We start from the raw sequence: 13,609 nt of genomic DNA on the forward strand, positions 1-13,609 counted from the left end.
AGCTCTAAGGACACTCATACCCAGGACCATATTCTCTCTCCCCCAGGAACGTCCTTTGAGGTTCCTTCTGGAAAGCACTTCTCCCTCAGATTCCAAGACCTGAATATGCCCCACCCCCAGGACAAGTGCATTTGTTCATAGGACTCTTCCCCAGGAATGTTTTAGGCCCATTTCTTCCCCTCTCCCCTCAGATCTTTGTTCAGCCCCAGAGCCTTTGTCATTCCACAGCTACTGCATAGTTCCCTGGCCGCCCAGATAGCTGTCAAAAGAGGAGGGGTGTAAGGAAACGGGCTCCACATCCTCTATTTCTGAAGCAGCTCCTTCCTTCACAGTTGCCTCTGAATGTGTACCCAGGAAGCTGTTCTAAACAGCCTGAGCTGTGTCTTATGGCACTAGGAAAGGGGGTGACTTCTTGCATTTTTCAACTGGTCCTCGCCAAGTCCCACCCTTTTCTCGGCTGCAGCTTTCTCTTTTTACTGGGGGTAGGGTACTAAAGGACGGGCGGAGGAACATATCATTGTAGCCTAGAGACATGAATGGCAGTTTCTAAAAGTGTGAGCCCATGCATACACACTGCCACAAACACCGACACCCAGAAATGTTGTGTATGTGAAATACACAAACACACAGAGGAGGATTAAGAATTGGCCCTTTCTTAGCCAACTGCTGCGAAGTGCTGCCTGCCTCTCTCTGTGTTCAGCGCCAGGGAGATGACACCCACTCAGTCCCGATTCCCTGCACTCGTATAAATACTAGTGCTGAAGAGACGCAGGGTCCCAGTTCAGGCAGCCTGCCTGGACCACGTCCCTCGGCTACACATCAGGAGATCAATACCCACCACCACCAAGACACGTTTGACTGACTATTCAGCACCCAGAGAACAGAAGCAACACCGCCTGTGGGATCTTTAAGCACAACAACATTATTGCAGTGCTCTTAAATCCAGGTCCCCCGGGGTCCCCGTGTAGAGCTGGTGCTGCCTGACCAGCAGCTTCTGCTGAGGTGGCGTTTAACTCCTGGCCGGGTCCCAGGAGCTGAGGCTGACCCATTTCCCCCGCTTTTCCAGGGCACAGGGAATTCAGTTCTACCCCCCAACAGAGCCAGGGACTAACACACTTAGCTTGTGAACGGTGCACTAGTATCGGGGTGCTTTTATTTAAGCTAAGGAAAAGTGGCTGACAGCTTTAGCGTGTTCCCATACTTCAAAGAAATGGAAGATTGTCCTCCCCTCCCCTTTTTTTTCTTTAAATATAAATTATTTGGTCAGTGCTCATAAGAAGCTATAGGTTCAGGGTCTTACTCAATTTAACCCTTTGGGGACACTGAATTAAAAATTGAACAATATTTATTAAAATACAAAAATACACTTTTCTCACGTTACAATCAGTGGCATTTCCCCCCCACACCCCACCCCCTTTCAAATCTGAACCCTTTATTTCCTTTTAAAGCTAAAATAATAAATGAAAGAAGTTACATCATTAAATGGACCAGAATAACAGGGATCTCTGCCTTCCCCACCCACGCCCGCCCTTTCTCGTCCCCCTCCTCCTGAGGTAGCTCTGGGAGAGGGAAGCATTTCCCCCCATTGTGCTACATTCAACAGGACTCCATGCCACACTCATTCTGTGTGTATCACTTTGTTTTAACTGTGGATTTCACATCTTTTTTGTGAACCATCCTGGTGAGGAAAGGCTTCATCACTTTCAATGAGCCTGTGCCCTTTTTGTCTCTCCTCTTTCTTCTCTACTCATGTCCTGCCCCCTCCCCATCACCACAGCCAGTTGACATCAGCAGTAATAATCCCTAATGAATCAGCATTTAGAATAGTCACCAAATCACAAGCATGAGAAAAGCTTCCACTCCCCCAAGCTTCCCACTCCCAGCCTCTCCCCCCTTGTCCACCTTAAACCAATCCTTTAAAAAAAAAAAATCATCAAATGCATCACTGTCTACAATCATTTGTCAGATACCAGGAACAACAGGTGGACATGGCACAATGCTGAGTTATGGCCTCCTGCGAATACCTTCTCTCTGCCTCTGCTCTCCCTTCCCATCCCCCTTTGGTACCACGCCCCCCTGCCCCCCCAGGGGCCACCTCCTTCTCCTGGGAAGCCCTGAATAGACACATGCCTTGCACAGAGTGGGTTAAGCCCAACTGCAGGAATCTGGTGCAATGTGAAAGCGCTTGACTGACAGCTACGCCAGCTCCCTTCCTTCTCTGCTCCTTCCCGAAGCCCTCTGTCAGGCGGGTCACGCTGTGTCCCACTGCACAAACCAAGAAGACTTGTGCACAGGGATGCACATACTCGGTCCCTTAAGGTTTCAGTTGAATTTTGGTGGTTTTCCTGTTTAAACTACATTTTACAGGTCTGTCTTTCCCTTGGCCTCTGAAGAAAAAATTATTGCCTCTCAACATTTTAAGCACAGTACAAATTCTTAGTGCTCTTTTTCGTTTGTTTGTATTCTTTGTTTAAATAAGATAAATCTGCAAAGACAGCTCTCAGCCTAAGAAAGATGTCTAGAGAAATGGGTATTCCTGTGTCCTATGAAGCATCTTCTAAAAAACGACAGTTCAGTCTACCCTCCACCCCTCAGCAGCCCACACCCTAACTCTTTAGGGATATTGGTTGGTGTTTTAGTTGGTTTTATTTTAGCAGTTTCAACCCTATACCAGAAATCTCTCCTGGCAGCACAGCAGACTGACTTGTGGCTTCTATCCCACAACATTCCCAAGGTCCCCCACCCCCTTTAAATAGAACTTACAAGTTAGAAAATAGTTTTGTTTTGATTTTTCTTTTTAAATTTTAATATAATCTGTTTCTTTTACCAGCCCATAGATTTAATATATAAGCATATACAAGAAAAAGTCTCTCCCCACTCTGTACAAAAGTTGCTGTCTTTTGTGTGTGTGTGCATTCTATTGCATTTTATAAGTTTGGGGGGGGAGTCATATTTGAGTTTCCTGTACCTTGTCCTTGGTATGGGTCTGAATGATATAAGGTTCAGAGATAGTAGTGACTGTGGGGTGCAGAGAGTTCCCCAGACTGTTTTCTGTCCAGTGGGCCCCATGTGCTGGTTTGTAGGTGTTGTAGTTAATATGGTCATGAATTGTGGGCAGCACGACTGCCCCCTCACCTGATACACCGGATGGAGCTGCTGCTGCTGCTGCAGATGCCGCCGCTGGGATGTCTTCATCCACCTGGATAATCTCAACAGTCCGGGCAGCTGTGACTGTACTCCTCTGCTGGTGCCGCTTGCGAAGTTTATAGAAGACAATCAACATGGCAGCAGCTAGCAGAGTCACTGCCACGAAGCAGCCAATGATGATCTTGGTGGTCTTCATGACTTCATCCAGGCTGGTCTGCATCTTATCATTGGTGTCCGTCGCGGTTACCGCCACCTGCTTGGGCACACGGGTGGTCTGAATGAGCACCGTGGTAGAGGTGGTATATGCCGGCTGGTAACCAGTGGACGTAGTAGGAACGGGCTTGTACTTCCGTGTTGTATCCTCAGGCGAGATCTCAGTGGTCTCCACTGTGACAGTCGTGAAGAAGCTGTAGTTGGAGGTGTTGAGCTCGGCCGTGCTCACGTTGAGGTAGGCCGAGGCATTGGAGTTGCCCGCCACGTTGGTCACCATGCATGTGTATACCCCAGTGTCTGAGAGCAGCACATGGGAAAAGTTCAAGGTGCCGTCGTTGAGGACAGAGATCCGTGGGTGGCGGGAGGCGTGGCTGAGCACTGTCCCATTGGGCAGCAGCCACTTCACGGAGGACATGGGGGGAGTCCGACACTTAAGTTCTGCCATCCGACCCTCAGAGATATTGAGGTCCCGAGGTGCATCCATGATGAAGGGGGCAGAGCACTGGAAGGAGGCCTGGTCCACCTCCACCAGGTAGCGGCCTCGCATGTGCAAGGGAGCATGACAGCGGCCACAGCAGGTGGAATTGGTGGGTATGTACTCTCGAAGCCACCAGGCTAGCCACAGAATGTCACAATCACAGTTCCAAGGATTGTGGTGTAGGTGCAACTCCACCAGGTACCTCAGTGGGGTGAAGAGGTCATGGGGCAAAGAAGAGAGGTTATTGTGGGCCAAGTTGAGTTCCACCAGGGAGGCCAGCCCATCAAAAGCATTCCGCTCGATCAAGCTGACCTGTGAGTTCATGACCCACAGCTTCTTGAGGGAGCTCAGGCCATGGAAGGAGCCAGGCCTGATCTCAGGGAAGTGGTTTCCTGACATCTCCAGCTCCTCCAGCCCCACCAGGGGGGTGAGGTTGGGCATATCTTTAATGTTGCACATGCCCAAGTTCAGGTACTTGAGGTTGAACAGTCCCTCAAAAGCCCCCTCCGAGATGTACTCTAGCTTCTTGAGCTCCCCCAAGTCCAGGCGCATGAGGGAGGGCACCCGGTTGAAGGCGTAAGAGGGGATGCTTTCTATGGGGTTGTTGCGCAGCCAGAGCTCCCGCAGCTTGGACAGGTATTCGAAGGCCCCGCTCGGGATGACTGTCAGCCAGTTGTCAAACAGCTCCAGGGTGTTGAGGCTGGCCAGGCCGTTGAAGGCCCCCACCTCGATCTGCCGGATGGAGTTCCTGCCCAGCTGCAGGACCTCCAGGTGGTGGAGGTGGCGGAAGGTGTCAGCCTGGATCATCTGGATGTTGTTTTCCATGAGGTTGAGGTACCGGGTGTTGGAAGGAATACCCTGAGGGACCTCGGAGAGGCCCCGGCGGGTGCACACCACCTTGCTGAACTGGTTACTGCACGAGCAGACAGACGGGCAGTTCTGGGGCCCGGCGGAGGCGGCAGCAGCGATGGCTGCACACAGAATCCACACTTGCGCCGTGAGGTAGACGACGGGGAGCAGGACGGCATTCCAGGTGTGGTGCACAGTTACCTGCCACAAGAGCTTCATGGTGTGGCACGTTCATAATTCACCACCGCCTGGGATTTTGGCTCGGAAAGGAGAACCAGCCCTACCCCGGCTTAAGTGAGCTAGGTGCTCCTCTTTCCATCTGGAGAAGGAGGTGGGGAGGGGGCGATTAGAGAGACGGAGCAGATCGGCCGGAAAAAAAAATCATGCCAAACTAAAGAGTGGCCCCTCGTCTACCAGCCCCCCCTCGAGGCCAGCCCTCGGAAAGCTGGGACTTTCTCTCCCCCTTTGCGACCATCCCCACCCAGTCATTCTCTCTCACCTACCTCGGAAGGAAGGAAGGGAGGGAAGAACTGGCGCGGTGTCCTTAAGCGTTCGCCGCCGGAGCTGGCCACCTCGTTCCCATTCTCACTTCTTAGTTTTAATTAACAAAAGGGGGAAGTAGAGGGGGCGGGGAGGGCAGAGGGGAGGGGAGGGGTGGGGGAGACAAAATGGCTTCTAGTAAATCCGGAGCCGGCTAGCGGAGCCGCGGAGTTGAGGCGCGCCGGGAGAGCCGAAGCCCGGCGGGCTATGCAGGTGCATGCCCCCCCCTCAGCCCGAGGCGGGGCGCCACCAGCGCTTCCCGGCTTTGTCCTTGGACCCTGGCCCCGGCTCGCACCAGCCGAGGAGGAAGCCGCTTCATCGCCGGAGTGTGCCTCCGGCGCCCCCCGCCCGCTCCGGGGCTGCCACCCGGCGGGGAGTGAGGGGGCGCCCCGCAGCCTCCCAGGCCGCGCTCGCTGCCGAAGCTGCCGCCGCGCTGGCCCCTCTCCTTGTGTCGGCCGCTCCCGGCCCGAGGCAGCTGATGCAGTCGTTCGCTCGCGGTGCTGCGAGAGTTAAGAGGAGGTGTTCGCCGGTCTTTCGCCCCCCCCCCCCCCGCCCGCCCTCCGACACACACCCCCTTCTCTCCTCGTCTCTTCTCTTAAGGGTTAAAAAGACAAAAACTGGGCTCAGTTTCCCAGTCCGCCGGCTGCTGGTGCGAGGAGCAGTAATCCGTCCAGCCCCCCGAGGGGCAGCGGCATGGAGGCAGCGCCGGGACCTGGTCTGCCGGCCAGAGGAGCGCGCGACGGCCGGGTCGCCCCGCGCCGCAGGCCCCTTCGGGGAGTCCGGGGGCGCCTGCAGCCCCCGGAGGCGCGGAATCGCCCGCCGCAGCCGGGCCGCCGGCGTGCCGCCGGATCTGGCTTTGTGCAGAGGGAGCGAGTTCAGGGCTCCGGCCCCCGGCGCCTTCAGCGGCTGCGCTGCCCGCGGACTGCTGCAGCGGCCCCGGCGCTGGCGGCGGCGGCGGCGTGAGCAGCGGGGGTCGCGGCTGCGGGGAACGCTCCGGAGCCCGGGAACATGGTCCCCACTCGCTAGCAGCGGCGGCGGCAGCAGCAGCGGGGCCCCTGTGCACGGCGCCCACCGTCTCCTCCTCGCGCCAGGCTCGCGGTGTTGCAGGCAGCAGCCACGCAGACTGCTCTCTCATCCTTTTGTCCTTCAGTCAGAACGTGAATGTACTGCTGACGCATACTGTTCTGAGGAGAGAAGATTAGCGTGATGCAGTGCTCTTATGTATTAACACCGCTCCCCCTCCGCTGCCTGCCCTCGAGGGGTTAACGCCGGCGCCTTCCAGCGCCGCGCCGGCCCGCGCCGCGCAGCCCGGAGCTGTGCGCCTCCGTGCGACTTCCTCCCTCCCTCCCTCCCTCCCTTCCTCCCTCCCTTCCTCCTTTCCTTCCTTCCTTCCTTCCTTCCTTCTTCCTTCCTCTCTCCCCCAGCCCCACCCCCCTCCCCGGCCGCTTCCTCCCCGCCCCCTCTAGACGCTGGGAGCGGGCCGGGCGAGGGAACAGGAGTGAGCGTCAAGTGGGGGGCCGCGCGCAAGTCGCAGGCGTGCGCAGCTATTTTGGTCCGATCGCAGGGAGCCGCCGGGTGGCCGCTGATAGGCTGGAGCGGCGCGGGGCTGCTGCTGCGGAGGGATCGCGCCGGCCCCCACCCCCGCCCCGCACCGGGCACCGGGCACCCTCGGGCTCTGGGCGCGCTGGGCTCAGGGCCTGGGGAGCTGGAGGCGCGGCGGCCCTCGGCGGGGCTGCTGCAGTTGGCGGGCCTCCCGCCCGGACCGCGTCATCCTCACCCCCGGCGACTGCGGACGGGGCGACCGGCCGCTCGGCCCGGGCTGCACGCTCGGAGTTCTGAGCTGCACTGGGGGACGCGGGGGCGGCCGGGGCGCTGCTGCACATGTGTCTGTTCGTCCTGCCCCTTCCCTCGCAAATTTCCTCACCCGTCGTCGGCTTTAACTAGGGCTTTCACTGATAATTTTCTTAATGAGGGTTGCGGGTGAGGCAAACCGTGGAAGGAAAGACCAAGTGCGGGGAGCTAGGGGAGTAACAACCTGGGACAGCGCGCCAACCAGCTGGAAGGATTGAGGTGAACTCCCAGCAGCCAGGGCACAACCCGTTCATTAAGCAGCCGGAGCCGCGGCTTCTCACTCTTCGCAGCCCCGCGCCCTTTTCCCTCCGTGCGCCCAGAGATTGGAGGGAGTGGGTCTTAAAGCTTCTGCCCCATGAGCTCCACCAGCTCTTCTTTGTTTCTGGGAGTCCCTGGGAAGAACTGCGTAGCGTCCTGCCCCTACTTCCGGTGAGAGGCGACCCCGGGGCGTTTGATGGACCAGTGTAGGAGCGAGAACAGGACTTGTTCAGAGTTTTCCCACCGGGGAAAATGACTCCTCTTTCTCTGCCTGGTGCGGCGGAGGCCAACTGTGGCTAAGCCCTGGGAAGCCAGCTGGCAGAATATGGCACTGGTTTAGTGTTGCTTCTTTTCAAGGGCTACCTCCAGGCTCCTTTCCTTGTGCCCGCCCACCTCTGCCTTGGCAAGCTTGCTTGCCCATCACCTACCTGCACGTGGGCTGTTGCTTAAGAGGAGGAGGTCCTGGCCTGGATCTCTTAACTCTCTGGATTCTGCCACACCCTTATCTCAATATTGTATGCTGCCCAGTAATCTGAAACCTCCTTAAATATGCCAGGGAATTTTTGAAGTCCGTGGAGGGAATGGAAACAGCTCCATTGTAGGCAATTTGGATTCCCTGTCGTTTACCAACTTTTTTATTATGTATTTGCAGTCAAATAATAACAACATTAATAGTTAATATGTTACCTAAGATCACATAGTAAGCGGTAGAGCCAGGCCTTGAACCCTGGCAGAGCTCAGATGTCTAGGAACTTGGACAGTAAAAGTGATTCTCCAGAGTTTTCTCCCAGTCAATAAGAACTCAGGTTTCATTCATTTACTTCAACAGTCGTTTACTGGGATGTTTGTCTACTGTATGCTCTCCACTATACCAAGGATGGATGGATGGATGGATGGGTGGGTGGATAGATCTGTTCTTGTTTAATCTGCCTTTACCCAGTGACACAATTGCCATGGTTGTCTCCATTTTATGGATAGAGGTACTGAGCTCTGGCAGGCGAATAACATGCTCAAGGTCATACACCCAGAAAGCAACAGAGGCAGCATCTCAATCCAGTCTTCAAACCCTGAGTCCAGTGTTTTCATCGCTGCCACAAAGATGTCCAGTATGTTCACTCTGCATAGAGTAAATGGCGGAGACAAGGTGGGGGGACAGCCTGCATAAAACATTTCAGGGAAGGGTATATGGAATATACTAGAATGAAGGGTGGGAGAGGAGGGGCTGAGAAAATAGATCCTTTATTTAACTCGTTTGACTCACAATTACTAATCAAAGAGAGAAATGGAGGTTGAGTTCCATCTGGGCTCTTTTTCCCTTCTTGACTAAGCCCCATTTGCACACCATCAGCTTCGAGCAGGACACACCCATTTATACCCAGGTGTGAGTCTAGCCTGACAGGTATCTGTGGAGGAGAATTGAACACCCGCTGTTGAGAAGTTCTCTCCTTGCCACAGCTGGCATTGAGCTGGTAGGGTTCCAGAGGGACCCCGGCCAGGGTCTGGATGGCGCCCTGGTATATGGCTGCCCCTCCCCCCTCAGGCAGAAGCGGGGCCTGCCTGGCTGGTGTGGGCAAACTCAGAACCCATCTGTTCAGCTCCAGGCCCAGCAAATGTTGTGTAGGTGGATGGAAGGGTAGGATCAAACCGGTACTTAGTAATGGGGTGGTCTCGTGGTAAATATTTGTGAGTGATATCACCCAAGCTTCGTGCAGCTCATGGAGTTCTAGATAGGGGTACTTTGCCCTCTGTAGGCCAGCTAGGCTAAGGGAGCATCACAGAAACCATCAACTGGACCAAGGAGGCTGTGGGACCGTGGCAGCACACACAGCCCTTTTGAACTGGAAGTGGCACTGAAGCCTCTAATCCTGTCGCTCGAGTGTCGTCTAGCCATCTGTCTGTTGCTCCTCACAGCCCCTGCTTCTGACTGCGTCCTTGATTTGGAGTGGTGCCACCAGGGAATAAAAAGAAGAGGAAGGGCTTAAACTTGGAGAGGAGAAAAGGAGAAAACCCCGGGTTGAGAGTGTTTTCACTTGTGGTTTCCCACAGAGAGACTGCTGCGATAAAGCAGAGTTGAAGAAGCCAGCCAGTGATCCGGCAAGGCTGTGTCAGCCACTTGTTACCTGCACTAAGACTGGGATGCCTGAGTTCTAGTCCCTTTTCTGCCACTGATTAGACATGTGACAAAGCTTAAATTAAGACGGCTCTCAACCTTGGTTTCTTCATTTCTAAAATTAAGGGAATGGACTAGAAAGTTCCTTCCAGCTCTCATCGTCCACGATTCCCACCCCTCCTCAGATGTAAAGCTTTGTGAAGAAGATTGATCCTTTGGGGTTGTAGTCAAGTCTTGGTAACGCACCACAAAGTTGAGAAGCGAATGATTCCTTCAGTTGAATCGAGAAATCCACAGTGCCAGAGCAGAGCAGACTGTTTTCTCAGCTACGAAAAAGGCCTGCAGATCACAGAGTGCTAAAGCTAAAAGGGACCTTGGAGATCATCTGGACTTAACCTCTCATTTTACAGATGTCGTTAATGAAGTTCAGAGAGGCATAGTGACTTACCTAGAGCCACACTACTAATTAACATCAGAGTCTCTGTCCCTTCTGAGCTCAGCCCCTCAGTCAAGACGACAGTATGTGGCTAATTGGCATTTAAACCTGGGGCTTGAAGATATTTCCAAATGCCTGCCTTCTGTGCTGTTGTATGCAGGTGCTATCATTATACCTTGCTGGGCTGGGTTAACGATGGGTCTTTGATAGAGCCATTCAGAGTGACTTTGGACCCCTAATAAGAAGTGGAGGGAATTCCCTGTTGGTCCAGTGGTGAGGGCTCTGTGCTCTCACTGCCGAGGTCCCGGGTTCAATCCCTGGTCGGGGAGCTAAGATCCTGCAAGCTGCGCAGCGTGGCCCCCCCATAAAAGAAAGTGTTAAAAAAAATTTTTTTGAGAAGAAATGGTCATCCAGGGGACTGGCTAAGGGGACCCAGCATAACTGGGCGCCTGGTAAAGCCCATGGTAGACCATTCCTCAGCCTGACATGCATCGCTGAGGCATTACCCTCAGCAGCCACTAGATGTCCATAATGCTTCGCAGGGTTTGCCAGGAGTGAGCAGGGTGCTACCTTGCCTCCAGTAGGCTTTTGGCCCCCTCAAGGTGGGTCCATCCGTGGCAGGAAGATCACATATGTACCCCCTGAAACTCTAGTTCCTATTTGCAATATTTTTCGGCTGCCAAACCGTACTCAAGTACCTTATCTGTTTTTATACTGTTTACACTGCCGTTTTAACTAAGAAAAGAACAAGAGCAAGGGAGGAAAAGCGATTTGGAAGATAGGAGGAAAGAAAAAGAAAAATAGTATGGAAATTGACCTCCACAAAGGGAAAGACATCAGTTGGTTGGTGAATTAGTAGTGACAAAACATAAGAAATGGTCTATATGGAAAAAGTCACCTTCTCCTACCGAAGGCAATGAACACATTGTGTGTGTGTGTGTGTGTGTGTATTTGCATCTCTCACTCACTTCCACCCACATGTACAGATACTCTTCCAGGGTCAACTGGTCATGAGGTTTCTGTTTAGTGGATAAAGTCACCATTGCAAAAAAATAAGGTTATTTTTCTTGCCTGTGGTCCTGAAGTGAGCCTGTGACTATGCCATTACTACCCACAGCCATAAGGGAATGGATTTTATTCCTTGAGCCTGATGATTCAAGGCGACACAGCTGTTCTAGACTTACTCACTCTTCCTAGTGCCTCCAAATCCACTGTCCTTTTCCCCTAAGAACTCTGCTCTCTAAGGAAGTCGGAAGGAAGTGGACAGAAAAGCACTCTCCCTCTGGGTCCCATCCAGAGCAATTTGTAGAAAACCTCAGAAAAGAAAAGATGCTTAATAAGAATGACAAAGGGCTATAGAATAGAAGGGCCTCATCCTCTTCTCTGAGGCTGGTTTCCTGGGGCTTAACCGTTTCTTTTCGGGCTGCCAGGCCTGAGTGAAGGGAGAAACCTCCCAAGGCCCCAACTGCCGCCTCTTTTGGAATAGACAGTTGGTGCCCATTCTAGCCACAATTGTCTTTATGGTCAAACAGCCCAGAGAGGTCCAGCCAAAAGCCTTGGAAATGTACTCTTCAGGTGCACTAGCCCAGTACAGGCCCTGTGGTTTATCCTTCCCTTTAACTGCCTTTGTGTAGCAGTAACAGTAATGATGTTAACAGCAACATTTCCTGGGGCATTGATCGGTACCCATATTAATCATCACAACAGCTCTGTGAGGTGGGTGCCATTAGATTCCCCATTTTGCAGATGAATTTAAGACGCTTTGTCAGGATCACAGAACTAGTAAGTGACTATATCAGTTTCCTAAGGCTGTCATAACAAATTACCACATATTTGGTGGTTTAAAACATCAGAAATTAGGGCTCCCCTGGTGGTGCAGTGGTTGGGAGTCCGCCTGCCGATGCAGGGGATGTGGGTTCGTGCCCCGGTCCGGGGGGATCCCACATGCCGCGGAGCGGCTGGGCCCGTGAGCCATGGCCGCTGAGCCTGCGCGTCCAGAGCCTGTGCTCCGCAATGGGAAAGGCCACAGCGGTGAGAGGCCCGTGTACCAAAAAAAAAAAAAAAAAAAAAAAAAATCAGAAATTTATTCTCTCGCAGTTCTGGAGGCGAAAAGTGCAAAATCTGGTAGGACCATCCTCCCTCCAGGGGCCCTAGGGGAGAATTTGTGCCTGGCCTTGTTTGCCTATTCCAGCTCCTGGTGACTGTCCCATTCCTTGATTTGTGGCTGCATCACGTCAATCTCCTTCGTCATGTTGACTCCTCCTTTTCTGTCTGTCTCCTCTTTGACTTATAAAGGACACTTGCCATTGGATTTAGGGCCCACCTGGTCAGTCAAGGGTGATGTCATTGCAAGATCCTTAGTTGCATCTGCAAAGACCCTTTTTCCAAATAGGGTAACATTTACAGGTTTGGGGGTGGGGGTGTGGGCATTATCTGTCTGGGGCTCATTCAGCTCACTGCAGTGACAGAGCTCAAATCTATTCAGCATTCAAATGTTAAACCACTGTGATGCTGCGATGTGCCACTTAAGATATACCCTCCCTCTTACCTCTAGCAGGTACATCCTCTGTGTACCTGTGCTTGTGAGGGGCAGAGGAGAGGAACCAGGTGTCAGCGGTATGGCCATTGGGTCTTCCCGTTGGAAAGGGAGAGAGGGTTCCCTCAGTCAGTGCAACAGTTAGGAAACATCACGTGAGCCGAGGGAAGGGGACGTGTGGACCAGAGAAGCTCAAGAAATCTGCCTTGATTCCTTTTCTTGATAATTTTCTCATTCTTTACATGGCCTCTTGATTTTATCCCAAAGATCTTGGAACATCTAAGCATTTACCAGTAATATTAGAGGTACGGCTTGGCATTGCTACAAAATTTGGCTCACCTGTAACTAAGTCACAGAAATGTTGAGCTTCCCACTCATTGGAGATTAAGAAAGCCCTAAAGATCAGAGCCCAGCAGATACAAAGGCAGATGTGGGAGTGAGAGTTATGAGTAAATGGCTTTTCGAGTATCTCCAGCACAAATTTGATCCTTAACCCAGAGTCCATGCCTGCAGGTACACACACATACACAATGGTTTCATAAATTTATTCATGTTTTGGTTGGTGAAAGCCCAAACACTTTTTTCCCCCAAACTGAGTCCTACATGAAAGAGGGAGGGAGAGAGAGAAAGAATGAGTGAATGCATGTATGCATGCACTCACACATACACGTTAGTGGGCATTATACCATAGTGGAGGTTATGAAAACATTCTGGAATCAGAGAAACCTGGGTTCAAATCATGGTTCTCTCTTGCCTACTGTGTATAATATATGCTGTGTATATAAGTTGCTTCTTTATGCTTCAGATTCTTCATGTGTAAAGTGGGATTAATAACTATTTATTTTGTGGTATTATTGGACTAGAAGCAAGTAAGGAAAATCAGTCAGTCTTAGCTGATAGTAATAGTAGTAGCAGCAGCTGTTACTTTCTAATAAGTAACAGACCTGGTGCAACCAAATAAAAAATAAATAAAATTAAAAAAAAAAAGAATACCCAGAACCTTGTAATTAAAAAAAAAAGATCAGCTTTTTTTTTTTAAAAAAATACGGGGAAATTTAAGGAGGATCCTAGTGGTCATAAGGTTTCGCCAGTCCTCAGTTTTTAAAATAAGGAAACTAGTATAGAAGGGAAATATTTGTATCCAAAGTCAATTACTGATAGAATCCTTTTTTTTCTTTTATTTTTCCCTCT

The 13,609-nt window shown here is 52.1% G+C and overlaps 2 protein-coding genes across 2 annotated transcripts in view; one reads left to right on the top strand and one right to left on the bottom strand.

Annotated features, from left to right (window-relative positions):
• The window catches only part of SND1 (staphylococcal nuclease and tudor domain containing 1), a 417,946-nt gene that overhangs the window by 353,408 nt on the left and 50,929 nt on the right, over positions 1–13,609 (top strand). The window lies entirely within an intron of this gene.
• On the bottom strand, positions 2,813–5,759 carry LRRC4 (leucine rich repeat containing 4). Its single transcript, XM_060020831.1, has 2 exons — positions 5,191–5,759; positions 2,813–5,006 (listed from the first exon to the last, which is right to left on the bottom strand). The coding sequence occupies exon 2, from the start codon at positions 4,904–4,906 to the stop codon at positions 2,948–2,950; it is 1,959 nt and encodes a 652-aa protein (XP_059876814.1). The 5' UTR covers positions 4,907–5,006; positions 5,191–5,759; the 3' UTR covers positions 2,813–2,947.

This window comes from Delphinus delphis, chromosome 9 (genome assembly GCF_949987515.2).
Source record: "Delphinus delphis chromosome 9, mDelDel1.2, whole genome shotgun sequence".
In the NCBI taxonomy this organism is placed as follows: domain Eukaryota; kingdom Metazoa; phylum Chordata; class Mammalia; order Artiodactyla; family Delphinidae; genus Delphinus; species Delphinus delphis.